The sequence below is a fragment of the Galeopterus variegatus genome, unplaced genomic scaffold, assembly GCF_000696425.1.
Source record: "Galeopterus variegatus unplaced genomic scaffold, G_variegatus-3.0.2 Scaffold15517, whole genome shotgun sequence".
Classification (NCBI taxonomy): domain Eukaryota; kingdom Metazoa; phylum Chordata; class Mammalia; order Dermoptera; family Cynocephalidae; genus Galeopterus; species Galeopterus variegatus.
The window spans coordinates 9,414-24,567 of NW_007741628.1; the positions used below are offsets into that span (position 1 = coordinate 9,414).

Below are 15,154 nucleotides of genomic sequence, written 5' to 3' on the forward strand. Positions count from 1 at the left end.
CCCACGCTCCCCTTCCTCCCTCCCGGGCTCCAGCCCTCCACCCCGCCATGGCTCGTGGCCCCGCTAGGACCAGCCCGGGATCCCAACTGCTGCCGCTGCTGTCGCTGCTTCTCCTGATGCTCCGGGACGTGCGCGGCAGCCACACGGCACCCCCCTGGTCCTCGCCGCGAGCGGCCACCGACGACCTGTGGGGGCACCAGGACCCCCTCCCGGGCGATGCAGCAGCCACGCAGGGCCCCGGCGGCGCCCAGGACATGGTCGCTGTCCACATGCTGCGGCTCTACGAGAAGTACAGTCGACTGGGCGCGTGGCCCGGAGGGGGCAACACGGTCCGCAGCTTCCGGGCCTGGCGGGGTGAGTAGAGGGTGCCCCGGGGACCCCCTCCTCCTCGTTCTCCCCCTTCTTCACTCGTCTGCCCTCCCCACCCCTGCTCCTCTGCTTTTTCTCTTCTATTCATTGACTCACTCATTCATTCTTTCACCACCAGTTCAATTAACGCTCTGTCAGGCCCCCAAGCCTCCAGTGGCTCCAGTGGGGACAGCACAGTGGCACAGCATGGCACAGAGTTCCTGCCTCTGGGGTGCCCCCACACTTCCAGGACACAGACCTCTCCCCTCCCACCACCCCACACCCATAGGCAAGGCTGTATGCACAGGGTGGGGAAAATGGCATGGGAGGAGGTATCCATGTCAGCAGGGTCAGTTGCGTTGGCACTTGATGGATGAGTTGTGTTGGCACCATCAGGTGGACAGAAGGCAGCCCTGACAGAAGTACCAGGCACTGGGCCCCTAGCTGGGGCAGTTAGTGGTTCCGGTGGCAGCAGAAACAGAATGGACTGAGAAGGGTTTGGGGTGTATGGGACTGAGGACTTCTGGACACTGGCATGAAGTAGTCAGACTACAGGAGCTTGAGGAAAGCTCCAGAAGCTTGAGTAGTGGGAGCACCCTGCCCCCTCTTGTCCCTGTCCCATGTTTCCACCTTCCCCTCACCTTGTGTGAAGCTGGGCACTTCACAGGTCTGTCCTCCCTGCCCTGCTCAGAGAGTGCTTCTGGGCTACAACCCCAACAGCCTGCCTCTGCAGGCCCTGGGCAGACAGAGGGGAGGTGCAGCCTGGTGGTGGGAAGACCCTGGTTGTCATGGTGACTACTCATGGTCGCAGAATGCTGTTCCAGAAAATGTGAGTGAGGGTCCCCTGCAGCCCTGTGGAGGAGGAGACAATTAATAAGGAGAAAAACCTTCAATCTGCAAGCCTGAAGTGGAAGGAACAAGCCCAGCTTTAGGGCCAGGAAGCCTGGGGTCAGATCTGTCACTCGCTGCTCACTGGTTGTGTGAATGAAGGTAACATCCATGGCCTCAGAGCCAGACATGGAAAACTTGGCCTCCCGTAACCATGGACTAGGGAACACCTGCCACAAAGAGACACTGTCCTCTCATTGTGCACTGAGCACATTTACCAGGTCAGTGTCCCTGGGCTCCAGGCCAATCAGATCTAAGTCCATCCTCCCTGTTACTTTTTATTCACCTTCTGGGGTCCATTTCTGGAGCAACATTGTTAAATCAAGCCACTTAAGAATCTTTTGGCATGAACGTGACCTTGGGTGAGTCGCTAAAGCCACATGGACTTGAGTGTACTCATCTATAAAATAGGTGGGGCATGACAGTGTCTCCGCCTGCGGGGTTGCAGGAAAGATGAAATGCGATAATACAAGCTCCGAGCCCAGCACTGGCCAGGTTAGGTGGTGGTGGTGGTGGTGGTGCTGGTGGTGTGTTGTACGGCATTCCCCTGGGGGTACAAAGCATTGTGCTAGCACTCTGTGTTCCTGTGGGTTTAAACTTGACCCTGCTTGCACCCATTAACTCAGTCCTCAAAGCCTTGTAAGCTGAGGAAGCGAGGCCGGCGAGGTCACTGCTGCAGCAAGGGGTGAGCATTCCCATTTAGCCCACCCACTCACTGCAGCCCCGGCATGGAAGTGCACGCTTCTGTCTTCCCGTTTTCATGGTACGGGCGTAGTACAGGTACCAGTGGAGCACTGGACATTAGCCCTGGAAAGAACTTGGAGTCAGTACCTCCCTACCATTTTGCAGATAAGGAAAATGAGGCCGGGGGGACTATTCACAATAGCAGTGGTTGGCACCTCCCATCTGCCAGGCCATTGCTGTTCTCACTGCCACCCCCACACACGACACACACACACACAGCCATCTCCATCAGAACTAAGCCCAGGGCCTGGAAGGGGTACGGTGAAACAGACAAATCTGGGCAATAAGAATTCTAGTACAGTCTGGAACTGTGTGACAGATCCTTCCTCTTGGAACCCTGAGGCAAACTTGAGTGTGAATCCCAGCTTCACTAGCTACTGGCTGTGTGCTGTGATATGTATTACTTAACCTCCCCGAGCATGAGTTTCCTTGGGTGTACAGAGAGAAGGTGAGAATTAAGTGGGAAGAGATGGATCTTGTGCCTGCCATAGAGTGGCGGCCCAGGCAGGTTGGTTTCTCATCCCTTCCCTTGATTCATTTCAGTGGTTTCACACCCAGCCCCTTGCCAGCCCTCAGAAGTGCCTTCTTCCTCACCCAGTGACCATCTGTGAGGACCTGTGAGCATGGGCAGGGACCCCTGCCTTATGGATGACAACACACGTGGAGGCTTCAGCTCTGGTACTGGAACATACCGGCACCAGCCTGCTCCACGATGGTGGGTCTCTGCTGCCTTGGTGGGTAGCACCTCTCCCTAAACAGTGACACATCCAGTGCCTCAGCCTTTGTACTGTACCTGTGTCCTCTCCTGCCCCCAAGCAGTGTAGCTCAGCTTCTGAGTGCCGGCTGGGATCTGGATTGGCGGGGTCCAGATCACAGAATTGGGACTAAACTTACCCATGACTCAGAATTTTTGACTTATAAAATGGGGCTAATAATGTGCCTTTCCACATAGGATTTTTTTTTAGAAATGAACTGAGATAAAAAGTGCTTAAAGCCACTCCTGGCACATGTAAAGTGTCAACAATTAATTATCTCTTACTATTATTACACCAGCCACCCCTCCACTCCCCTGCAATTCCACTGCTCCCTGAAGTGCGTGTTCCCTATTAAGTCTGCATCAGTGGAGAGAAAGCCTCTGAGCCTGACCCTAGTGGTTGAGTTTAAACCGTCCTCTCCTCACGCTCCCACCAAATGACCTGCATTTAAATCAAAGCTTCGTCACCTACCATTGTGACACTGAGCTTGTTTTCTCCATCTCTAAAATGAGGATAATACTACATACCATGTGACAAAAATGCCAAAAGTCAAGTCCACTAAGCAGCTCATTTGGTGGCAGGAGGACAAAAAGATGCATACAAAAGCTTGGGAGCTGGCAGGGCAGGTGGAAGAAAGCAGAATAGCGGTGGGACAGCTAGTGTGATGGAGACATGAAGGGCTAGGGTTGTTCTGGGGGAGCCCCAAGGACAGCACTGGCCCAGCAGGGGCAGGGCTGGGGGAGGAACCAGTGCAGAGCAGGTAAGGCCACAGCAGAATTTGGCAGGTGGGGTTTAGCCAAATGCAAACATGAAGCAGTCTTCTGTGTGCTGGGAACTGTGAGGAGTTTGGCTTTAGTGAGGAAATAGTGTGAGGGGAGAGGCAGGAGATGGAGGTGGAAGGCAGGTCTGAGAGCCCTGAGTGTGATGAATTTGCCTGCAAGCAATGGGCAGTACACAGTGAGCAGGTGTATGATGGGGTAGGGGAGTGGGGGGAGGGAGTGAAAAGAAAGAGGAGAGATGGGGAGAGGGAGAGAGAGAGATTGATTGAGATTATAAAAGAAATGCATGCTTATCTGGAAATCATAGAAAATCACAGTAAACAGCATAAGTCATCCCTAATCACACACCCAGCTGTAACCAGAGTTCATATAATATTTTGGTGAAATCTTTCCAGTCCTACATATGTAGATAGATAGATACATGGATAGATTTTACACTACTGGTATCATATTTTCAACATGCAGGTAAAATTTGCAGGTAAAACATGCAGGTAGTCTCATTTAAAATTACTTTTTTTCGTTACTGGACATCCTGAACTGTTTTCCATGCCCATTGGCCATTCGCAATTTTTCCTGTGGAAATTGCTTCCTCCTATCAGAGTTCTTGACTTTTTCTTGCTGATCTGTAGAGGTTCTTTACATAATAAGGATGTTAGCCCATTGTCTCTAATGGATGATTTGCTTCTGAAGCTTGAGTGTGGCGTGGGGTGGCAGAGGTTGGGATCGCTGTTGTAGACAAGGTGGGGTCTTGTACGAAGGCCGTGATGGGAAGGCTGCAGTGTTTTGGGTGGTCGTGTAGAAACAGGAGGCAAAGCCAATGGGGACCGGGAACTGGTAAGAAGAGCGGGGGAGGGGGGGGCGGTGGGGAAGGGGAATCAGGGAGAGTTCTGAGGCTCCTGCTGGAGGGGTGGCTGGGCAGTGAGGCCTCCCACAGGGCAGGAGGTCAGGGAGCAAGGGCATGTGCCCTGATAGTAGCAACAGCTCCTGAGGCCACCTGGCCAGCATGTTCTGAGCCTGTGCTGGGTGCCACGCACTGTGCTGTGAGTGAGCTCTGCAGAGCTGATCTCACAGCAACTTTAGGAGGTACATGCAAATACTCTGCCCAGTTTACAGATGAGGAAACAGAATCACAGAGAAGTCCCATGACTTGCCTAAGGCCCCACAGCTAGTAAGTGATGCAAGCAGGAGTAACCCTGCCCTGGGAGCCTGCATGCCCAGTACACATTAGTTCCTTCTCTGCCCTGCAGTGCCACTGGCTGGCACACCTTTCTTCCACCAGCTTGAGTTGGTGCCTGCATCTTCAACCCAGTGTTCTCACTCTGGTTGCCCTGATGGCTGTTTCAGGGACAATGGATGAAGGGACAAATACCCAGGTGGCTTAGATTCTGTTTGTAAGGCAGAGCCATCTGGGAGCTGCTCTTGGCCTAAGGCTTGGCTAGTTGGGAGCCTGGAGGGACCCTTGGGATAGGAAGCCCCTTCCCCCACAGTCCTATCCCCACTGCCCTCAAGAAGGAGGCTGAGTGCCCAGCAAAGTGGACTGGGTCAGGGCTCTGAGAATTCTAGAGATCCATAGAGAGATCAGCTTATCTAAAAAAGGTCAGTCCTTTCCTCTTGCAGAATCAGAATCCAAAAACATTCAAATAATGACTTGTGTTTACAAAATAGGGGCAGTTCACAGCACATGACCTTTGTCCCTTTGCTCTTGGGCACATTACAATCATAGCCAGAGCTCATGGGGAAGCAAAGGGCAGGGCTTGGGGTCAAACAGACCTGGGTTCACCCTCTGGCTTGGCCCCCTACCAGCTGTGTGACTTTAGGCAAGTTATATACCCTCTCTGAAGTGTCAGCTCTTGGTCCATGGAATGAATGACCCATCCCTGCTTCTTTACTGTGAAAATGATGAATCAGGCCTGCAGAACACTCTGAACAGGACCAAGCACATATGCCTGGAGCACAGAACTCCATAACCAGTAAACAATATTATTCCTATTTAAGATGAGAAACACACCAAAGATCCAGCTGCCCAGTGTCTCCAGTTGGATTTGCAACATCAGCTGTATCTTTCCAAAGAATGAGGCTTTCTGGACTTCCTAAGGTGTGGTTACTATGCTTCAAGGCACCCGACTTTGTTAACTGATGCGGACAGACCTCACTTTTCCCCTATCCCTTCCCACTCACCTACAAGCTGTGATGTAAGGTGATGGGATGCTGCAAATGGGCCTCATTATTACCAGTCTTTCTCCCTACTGGGCTAAGCTCCTCCAGGGCACCATTGACCACCTTTACTATGACTCCTTCAGCCCAACGCTTAGCCCAGAGTAGGAGTTTAGCAAATGTTTATTGGGAAAAAGGAGGGATAGAAGGAAGAGAGAAAGAGAGAAGGGAGGGAGGAAGAATCTTTTCTCACTATGAGACGTGAGTCACAGGGCACCAGCACAGTTCATAGGAAATAGGGACTTCTCTTTGGGGCTTCTCCTTTGTGGCCTGGGCTCCTCTAAGCTGGGAGACGTCAGATAGGTGTCCCTTCTCTCAGCCACAGCCCGGAGCCCCCTGCATTGCATGCATGCAGGCATGTCCAGAGAGAGGCTAGCCTGTGGCCCCTCACTCACTGGGGTGGGGGTGACCATCACAACAGCTTTCAGCAGGGAGGATCTTCACAGAGCAGGCAGCCCAGTGATGGGTAAGTTCTCTCTGGCCACAGGCTTTCAAGCCAAATGGAGGTAGGTCTCTTACCCTCTGGCATGACCTGGAAGGTTCCTCACCACTTTGAGTCTATTAGCAGAACCATCTATGAGTTAAGATTTGAACTAGGTAAAAGAAAAACACATCTGCCACATTAGCTGGGTCACAACTGTGATATTTAGATCTGTGAGTGGGAGACCCCTAGTTGTTGTAGGAGGAGCTTGTTCTGCCAGCCTTGGTTCTTTCCATAGAAGTGGCAGGGGAGCACATTTGGGGGCCCCTCCTTTGTGCCTGGCACATTACACATGCTATTTATTGAATCCTCCAAACAATCATGAGAAAGAGAGATCCTGCTGTCCCCATGGGCCAACATGAGGAAAACAAGGCTCAGAGCACAGTGTGGTCCCAGTGGGCCCTGGGAGCTTGGTTCCTATGGAGTTTTCTAGCATGGTTGGGGTGGTGGTGGCACTGCATTGTTGTTGAACTTTCACCCCACTCATGGGTCAACCCCGTTCCTCTCTAGGCTTTACCCAGCATACAGACACTGGGAGGTCATCAGCAGGAAGTAAAGCAGTGCGGGTGAGAAGCCAACCCCAGCTGCTCTGGTCTCCTGCTAGTCTGCAGCATCATAGGGAGGCAGGCACCAGGAAAGACCGCCTCTTCCCCTCCTAATCATAGAGTGGACTTGGCCATTTTGAGAGCTCATGTTGCTGGCCAAGGCTGGGGCAGCTTCCTGAGGCTGCAGATGAGGATGGGCTGCCCTCAGGCCCTGGGGAACCACCTGGTGGAACCAGGCAAGAAGGAAGGGGTGGTTGCAACCCTGGAAAGCAGGGGCTGGAGCATTCTCTAGTCGTGCTACAGATGTGATGGTTGAGAGGTTCTGGTCCTTACCATGGTTCAGGTCTCTAGAGAGCAACCTGGACCTTGGAGATTTTGTCAAGTGACCTTGTGCAAACATGATACAGTTGGTCCTCTGTATCCGTGAGTTCCACATCCATGGATTCAACCAACCATAGATCAAAAATGCTGTATTGTGGGGGGGAGGAGGATGGTCGCGCCTGTACTGAACATGTACAGACTTTTTTCCTTGTCATTATTCCCTAAACAATATGGTAAAACAACTATTTACGTAGCATTTACATTGTACTAGGTATTATAAGTAACCTAGAGATGATTTAAAGTGAACAAGAGGATGTGGATAGGTTATATGCAAATACTACATCATTTTATATCAGTGACTTGAATATCCCAGGATTTTGGTATTCCTGGAGGTCCTGGAACCAATCCCCCACAGATACCGAAGGATGACTGTACTGCTCTTTCCTTGTAAAACAATCTTAAAAGTTCTCTGGCAGAACAAATAGCTAATGGTCAAATAGCTTCGCTCTTAACCCCCGTTTCCCTTAGAAAGCATTCAGAATGCAGTGAAAAGAAGGAAGTTGTGCTTATTTCACCTCACTGGAAGAATCACCACATTTAATGTAAACTGCACTTAATGATTGCAGTTAAAAACTGACTGCATAAAACAGAAGGCTATGCAAATACTGGAGGGGCTGCCTTGAGACAGGGCTTGGACCCAACCCAAACCATCTCGAGCACTTAGTGGAGGTGTCAGTGATATTTGTTCATTTGTTCATTGAGTAGAATGCCAGGTAGGGAAATGGGAGCTCTAGGATCCAGCAGGCCTGAGGCCAACCCTGCCTGACTACCTTTCGTTTCTATTTCTTTTTTTTGCAATGGGATATTAACAATCTGCAGCCTCTCTGACCTCAATTCCTCACCCTTTCATTGAGGATCGTAAAGGGCGCCCTCATCAGTTTGATGTGAGAATTGCACGAGGAAAGCAAAGCGTGGGCCTGGCCTGGAAGTGGGTCAGGGGGGCGTTGGTCTGGGTGGGAGACCCCGTGAGCACCGGGCCTCTCCAGGAGAGAACCTAACAGGCTGTGGTGTGTCCTTCCCTCGCAGAAGTGATCGACCAGAAGGCCGTGTACTTCTTCAACCTGACTTCCATACAGGATTCAGAAATGATTCTCACAGCCACGTTTCACTTCTACTCAGAGCCACCACGGTGGCCCCGGGCGCGCGAGATGCTGTGCAAGCCGCGGGCCAAGAACGTGTCGTGCCGCCTGCTGTCCCCGGGCCCGCCGGCGCGCCAGCACCTGCTCTTCCGCAGCCTGTCGCAGAACACGACCACGCAGGGGCTGCTCCGCGGGGCCGTGGCCCTGGTGCCCCCTCCGCGTGGCCTGTGGCAGGCCAAGGACATCTCCCCCATCGTCAAGGCGGCCCGCCGGGACGGCGAGCTGCTCCTCTCTGCTCAGCTGGATTATGGGGAGAGGGACCCGGGGGTGCACAGCCCCAGCCGCCCCTCCCCCTACATCCTCGTCTACGCCGACGACCTGGCCATTTCGGAGCCCAACAGCGTGGCGGTGACGCTGCAGAGATACGACCCTTTCCCAGCTGGAGACCCCGAGCTCCACGCAGCCCCCAACAGCTCAGCGGACCCCCGCGTGCGCCGGGCTGCGCAGGTCACCGGGCCCCTCCAGGACAACGAACTGCCGGGGCTGCACGAGAGGCCGGCGCACGCCCCCCACGCCCCCCACTACCACGAGCACGAGCTGTGGTCCAGCCCCTTCCGAGCGCTGAAGCCCCGGCCAGGGCGCAAGGACCGCAGGAAGAAGGGCCAGGACACGTTCTTGGCCTCCTCGCAGGTGCTAGACTTTGACGAGAAGACAATGCAGAAAGCCCGACGCAAGCAGTGGGACGAGCCCAGGGTGTGTTCCCGGAGGTATCTCAAGGTGGACTTTGCAGACATCGGGTGGAACGAATGGATCATCTCGCCCAAATCCTTCGACGCCTACTACTGCGCGGGCACGTGCGAGTTCCCCATGCCCAAGGTGGAGTGTGTTTTAGTCGCACCCCTGTGTTCTGCCTGTTGTCAGATTTTAAACTCTCATCTCTGCCCCTATTAGCAAGTCCCTCTGCTCCTGTCACCTCGGTTTCCTCATCTGCAAAATGGAGATACTAACACCTCCCATCCGTTCCAGGCAGAGAATGAGCAGACAGAGGTCAAGCCTGCTGGGTGGATGCGGCCCACAGATGTATTTGGTTTGGCCGCGCTTTTGAAAGTGTTGACTTGGTTGAGCTGGAATTTTTTTTTTTTTTTTTTTTTGAGCTGGAATTTTTAATCAGGACATTTCTTCTTTTGAGAAGCAGGATAGTCCCTCTCTTTAGAAGTGCATTCCCACATAGCACCTACCTACAGAGGCTGAGTAGGTGCTGCCACCTGTAGACAGGGCAGGTCCTAGAAGCTCCCTGATGGCCATGGCTCTGATTTCTGTTCCTAGCCTGGAACCCAGGCCACTGGCATCTGTGACCAGCCTGGTTCTAGCCTCAGTGGCTCTACTGGTGTGGATCCCTCTTCCCCCCAGCTCAGGGCAGGGACCCACAGGGCAGCTAGCTCTCACTGTGCACAGCAGTCTGCGAGACACGCAGCACCGAGCTGTTGTATCCATTGCACTGGCCCTGGGTTTCCAGATTCTCATCTCCAGGCTGGGCTGCGGCTGTGTCCATCCATCTCCTGCAGCCTGCACTGCAACACCCAGCACAGTTTCCTCCTTTCCTAGCTTAGTTACTCTACTGGGTCCAGGTCACGCCTTCCCCTGCGAGAAAGGAAGTCAGTGCATAAATCCAATCTGAACGTAAATAAGTCAGCCACCTGGGAAAGTCCAGACCAAGACGCAGGGCAGCATTAACCTGTTTGGGAATTCAGGGTCTTCTGCTCAAAGCTGTGAATGTGCAAGAGAGAGGGAAAGAGGTACCTGACAGACAGCCAGGTTCTGCTGGGGGGCCCAGCACAGGCAGGGGCAGACACATGACCACAACTCTGCAGGCCCGCAGATGGCTGGCCCTGCACTTACCTTATCATCCTGGCTCACTGCCTCCCCGCTCCTGGGACACCAGCCAGAACCCCCATGCATGCAGGTGTCCCTGCCCTGCTCCCCTCCCGCCTCCCCACAAAAGAGGGAGTCCTCCTCATCTGCACTATGATATATAAAACTCTCTCTTTGGCCAGCCATGAGCTGGAGCAGATTACCTGGTTGTGTTCATCTTGTCAGAGGTAGGCACAGTTTCCAAGCCAGGCCACTTTCTAACTGAGGGGTCTTGATCAAGTTACTTAGTCATTTGAAGCTTCAGTGTCTTCACCAGTAACATGAAGGTAATACCCACCCCATAAAGTTGATAAGAGGATGAAATGGGGTGATGCAGGTAAAGCAGCCCGACTCCCCAAGTCAGACACACCTGGGAAATGTCAGTTTGCAGCCCAGTCACTCTGGGGTTCACGCACCCTTCCTTTCAGCAGTGAGCATGGCCACTCAGGAAGCATGTCTGTATTCCTCAGACTGAGATCTGGGCAGCCCATGGGCCCAGGTGACACTGGCTGGGCGTCTTGCTCTGGGCTTCTCATGGGCTTTCCCTCTGGGCAGCTTCTGCCCAGTTCCAGGTGGTCCTCGGGGATGTATGAGACGCACACGCCCCCAAGTGGCCAGTGCCATGTAGGGGATGTGACATCCCTCAGGGAGGCCTGGGGGCTCTTGCAGACCTCAGCCTGGCACTCAGTGTGTAGCTGATTTCAGAGAAAATATGTACCCAGCCCCGGGATCTCACCTTTTCTTTTAGGTTGACGCCTTTTCCGTGGTCTCAGTCAAGGAACAGCAGAGTGGCAAAGTCTGGGGCCCCATGTGGATGGCAGGGGTGGGCAGGTGAGGGCAGAGAGCTGAGGTGACCCTGCTCTCTTCCCATCTTGCAGGTCGTTCGCCCGTCCAACCATGCCACCATCCAGAGCATCGTCAGGGCTGTGGGCATCGTGCCTGGCATCCCAGAACCCTGCTGCGTTCCTGACAAGATGAATTCCCTTGGGGTTCTTTTCCTGGATGAGAACCGGAATGTGGTTCTGAAGGTGTACCCCAACATGTCTGTGGAAACCTGTGCCTGCCGGTAAGACCACTTCAGGGTGGAAGGAAGCCCCTGCCCCGCCACCCACGCCCAGCGGAGCGACATTCTCAGAGCCTTCTGAGGCCAGGATTCAACTAGGGGTGCAGCTGCGGATGCAGGGCAGAGCTTACAGGCAACCCCACTGGGGTCCAGAAAGTCTGCCCACCGGGGCATCACTCTGGGGCCTTTCATTGCTAATGACTTGGCCCCTAAATGCCAGCCTGAGTCCCCTGAGAGGCTCTGGGAGTTAGCCCTGTCCTGTACCATGCATACCCACTGTTCTGAAGGCCTGAAAACGGAATGTGTCCATACTGCTGGCTTTAGGTGATCACCATCTCATAACCTAGGAAAAAGACTATGCAAATCTTGGGGCGCTCATTCCCTCAATGTGGAAAGACCTCCGTCTAAATGTTCAGTTTAAAACACCTTGAGCCACATAGTGATACTGGAAAACCAGGACCTAAATAATGGTATATATGGATGTTTTCTTTCAAACTCCGCTGCAAAAGCTTTTATACATAAAGTATGCACATATAACCAATGTTTGTTTCTTTTTCTTAATATATATTTTATTAAAACAAACAGGAGGGAGTTGACACCACTCCCCATGGAGATAATCGTGCTGATTAAGTGTGGGTGGTTTGAACATGCATATTGTAATAACACATACAGTGATATGTTGGAATACTAAAAAATAACCCAGATTTTATATTTTTGTAAATTATACTTCTATACTGTAGATTGTGTATGTTATGTGTTTTTACAGAAAGCTAATAAATTAAGGGTACAGTGGTATCTTGAAAAACTGAATGTCGGGGCCGGCCCGGTGGCGCACTGGATAAGTGCGCCGCTTGGGAAGCATGGCGGCGCTCCCGCCCGAGGGTTCGGATCCCACATACAGACCGGTTCCCGCTCACTGGCTGAGCGAGGCGCAGGAGCAACACCGAGGGTTGCAATCCCGTTGCCGGTCCCCGGTCCGGTACGGGGGCAACACTGAGGGTTGCGATCCGTTGCTGGACACGGAAAAAGACAAAAGACAAAAACAAAAACCAAAAAAAAAAACTGAATGTCACCATTCCAAAACATTGATCGACTCCCATCCATAAGCATAAAATCTTGGGGGCTGCTGGGGACACAGCCTCCTTTACGATCACCAATGCCCCCGCCAAGGCCCTCTCCATACTCGTGTGTATCTGTCCTAAGCTCCAGAAAACCAGCTGCTCTTATGCCTTTCCAGGTCCTGCCTCACTTTCTGTGTCCTTTAAATCCCCACCCTGGACTGGCCTCAAGAAGGGGCAGGGCCCAGGCAGGCACGGTGGCCCCCTGGAGCTTCTTCATATCCCTACCCTCGGGGGTGTCCAAGGCATTTAAAGGAACATCTGTGGTTGTCTGGTCAGAGATCTTTTACTTGGGGTAGTTCAAGCTGGAGAGATTTCACATAAGCAGCCAGTGGCCTCTTCAGAGGTCCAGGGACTCATGCGGGACCAGAAGGGCCACCTGGTCTCCCATGTCTGCTTCTCTTTCTGGATATTTGTAGACGGCTGCCCAGCAGCCCCATCCCAAAATAGCTGCCCGAGATGGCTCCTTTATTCCCCGCGTTTACATTACCTTATGGTTGCAGTGGCTGAAGCTGATTGATTGGGATTTCTGAAAGAGAATCTGGGTCCAATTTGAGGCAGATGTATAACAGTCCTATCAGCTGCAACCTGAGAGAATGATGTGGCCCCAAGTCCTTAAGAGGAGACAGAAGCAGCAGCCAAGGCATCTGTCTCCGGCTGTGCTAATGAGACCAGGGGTCCTGGGCAAGCGATGCACCAGGAGATGCTCCCAGGAGATGCAGGTAAGGACAGGGTCAAGCTGGGAGGAGGGCAAGAAGTCCAGCATCCCAGCCTTGTCCCCATCTCAGAGCTTAAGTTATGCCTCAGAGTTTGTCCTGCTTTGAAGCGAGGCAGCTGGGCTTGTGGGCCTCTTGGCTTTGGGCTGCCCACGGGTGGGGGATGTAGACCACCAGCTCTCTGACCCTCCACCTGGGCACCCCTGAAGGAGGCTGCAGTGGCAGCCATTGTAGGCAAAGCCACAGGAACTAGAGAAAGAGCACCTGGAACCCATAGATGAGGGGGACCCCAGGGCACCTGGAGGGGAGCCCAGCAGCACCTGCTCGGCCTGTCCTCTGAGGAGCTCCAGACGGTCCTGGGCTGCTGCGTGAACAGCTGTCCTGGGAAGTCCCATCTTCCGGGCAGGTGGCCCTGCCTATTGACAGAGGTCAGGTGAAGGTGAGGGGTGGTCCTCAACACACATTCTGTCTTATTCCCTCACTCTGGCAGGAATCGTGTGTGGGACTACATGGTTCCTTTCATGCTGCTGTAGACCGCTGGGATGTCTCAAACTGGCCTGCAGACCCAGTGGTTTGCCACGTCTAATTCTTTTGGGAACATGACTGGATATAAATAAATAGCAAAATATATAAAAATATTGGGGCTTGATGAGACTCCAAATATCTTTCTTCCAAATATTAGATCTCTCATTTTTCTTCCCCCAACTCATTTTTTCTCATCAAAATGATCTCTTTCCATTTTTTATAAAGATGGGGGTCCTATAATAGTTTTATTTGTTCTGGCATTTGCAGTTTCTGGGGGACCTTTGGACACCCCTCCAAATGCCCGGAACTCATCCAAATCTTCATTTCTGGATTACTGGGGTGGGGAAGGGCAGGTGGGCAGACCGTCTCTGGGGTCCAGCCAGGGGCAGGGGCTCCGTGTCTGTCAGGCACACTATGATGACTTTGGGATGTGGAATGGGCGTGTGGATGACACACGTCTCCACTGTGTGGTGGAAGGAGCTCGCGTCATCAGTGACCCCTCCAGTTTATAGATCACCATGCAGTTCACATACAGCATCTCCTTTAGCCTCACAGCAGCCTTGCAAATTACCGCCCAATTGATGCCACAGAAAAACAGGCTCAGGAAGGATAAGCAATGTGTCCACCAATGTCTCACCAATACCACAGGCAACGTCAGGTTTGATGCCCAAGACCTATATGGCTGGCACTGTCCCTGAACTTCCTGGTGAGTGGCCCCTCCACTACCAGCCTGTTAGGGATGTCCCAGTGGCACTGAGTGCCTTCACAGTAAAGCCAGGTTTAAAAAGAAATGTATTATGAAATAACTCTTTAGCCCTTAAAGCCAAAATATCGACATTACATTGTCATGAGAGCCAGAAGGTTCCAGCACACGGTCTAGATGTGCATGGTTCCTGAGGTCACTCAACTCCGTCTGTGCCCGTCTGGGGGAGCAGTAAGGTGGCCTCCTGCTGCACCCTACCCTGCACTGACGCATCCTCTGGAAGGGTAGGGCCTCATATATCAGTTCATGCGACAAATATAAACAGTACAACTGAGAGCTAGGGAGTTTAAGGCTAGAGAAACCTTTGGAAATCTCATGATATAACCCTTTTACTCAAGAAGTAGAGATACTGAGCCCTGGTAATACCAGGGTGTCTTGTCTGAGGTATACCAACAGGTGCCTCTCCTGTCTCTAAGTTGCTCATAAAATGTCATCAGAGCTGTAGCCTATAACTAAGTCTTCTTCTGTGGCCCGGGTGGAGACAGAGCTGTGATGGGGGAACTTACAGATGTCTGGGGCGAGGGTGTGAGGAGGGGGCTCCAGAGGACGAGGAATGGAGGTGACTCACAGAGAGTCTGACGTTGGGACCAGCCAGGAAGGAAGAGCTGGACTTGGCTAGTGGGATAAGGACCTCGCTGGTACCAGATTGTGCAAACAGCATTCAATGGCAGCATATGCCAAGGGGGCTGGAGGTGGTTTCGGTGGGGAGACCAGGAGAGCAGCCAGCTTGCCAGCTGCAGCTGTGAGGTGTGCACTAAAACACTGGAGTTAGAGTTCAAGACTATTTCCCTTTACCAAAACCTGGAAACAAATCCCTTCACAAGTAGACTGATGCTTATGAGAC

At 52.7% G+C, this 15,154-nt stretch overlaps 1 protein-coding gene across 1 annotated transcript; it reads left to right on the top strand.

The window, feature by feature from the left end:
- The first annotated feature begins 47 nt into the window (after window positions 1-47).
- On the top strand, window positions 48-11,980 carry LOC103582281 (bone morphogenetic protein 3B-like). Its single transcript, XM_008563922.1, has 3 exons — window positions 48-354; window positions 8,162-9,090; window positions 11,004-11,980. Exons 1-3 carry the CDS (start codon window positions 48-50, stop codon window positions 11,193-11,195), a joined length of 1,428 nt encoding a protein of 475 aa, XP_008562144.1. The 3' UTR covers window positions 11,196-11,980.
- The last annotated feature ends 3,174 nt before the right edge of the window (window positions 11,981-15,154 follow it).

Coding starts and splice junctions, on each gene's coding strand:
- LOC103582281 (XM_008563922.1), top strand. CDS start 48: ATGGCTCGTGGCCCCGCTAGGACCAGCCCGGGATCCCAACTGCTGCCG. Junction 355..8,161: donor CAGCTTCCGGGCCTGGCGGG/GTGAGTAGAGGG, acceptor CTTCCCTCGCAG/AAGTGATCGACCAGAAGGCC. Junction 9,091..11,003: donor GCGAGTTCCCCATGCCCAAG/GTGGAGTGTGTT, acceptor CCCATCTTGCAG/GTCGTTCGCCCGTCCAACCA.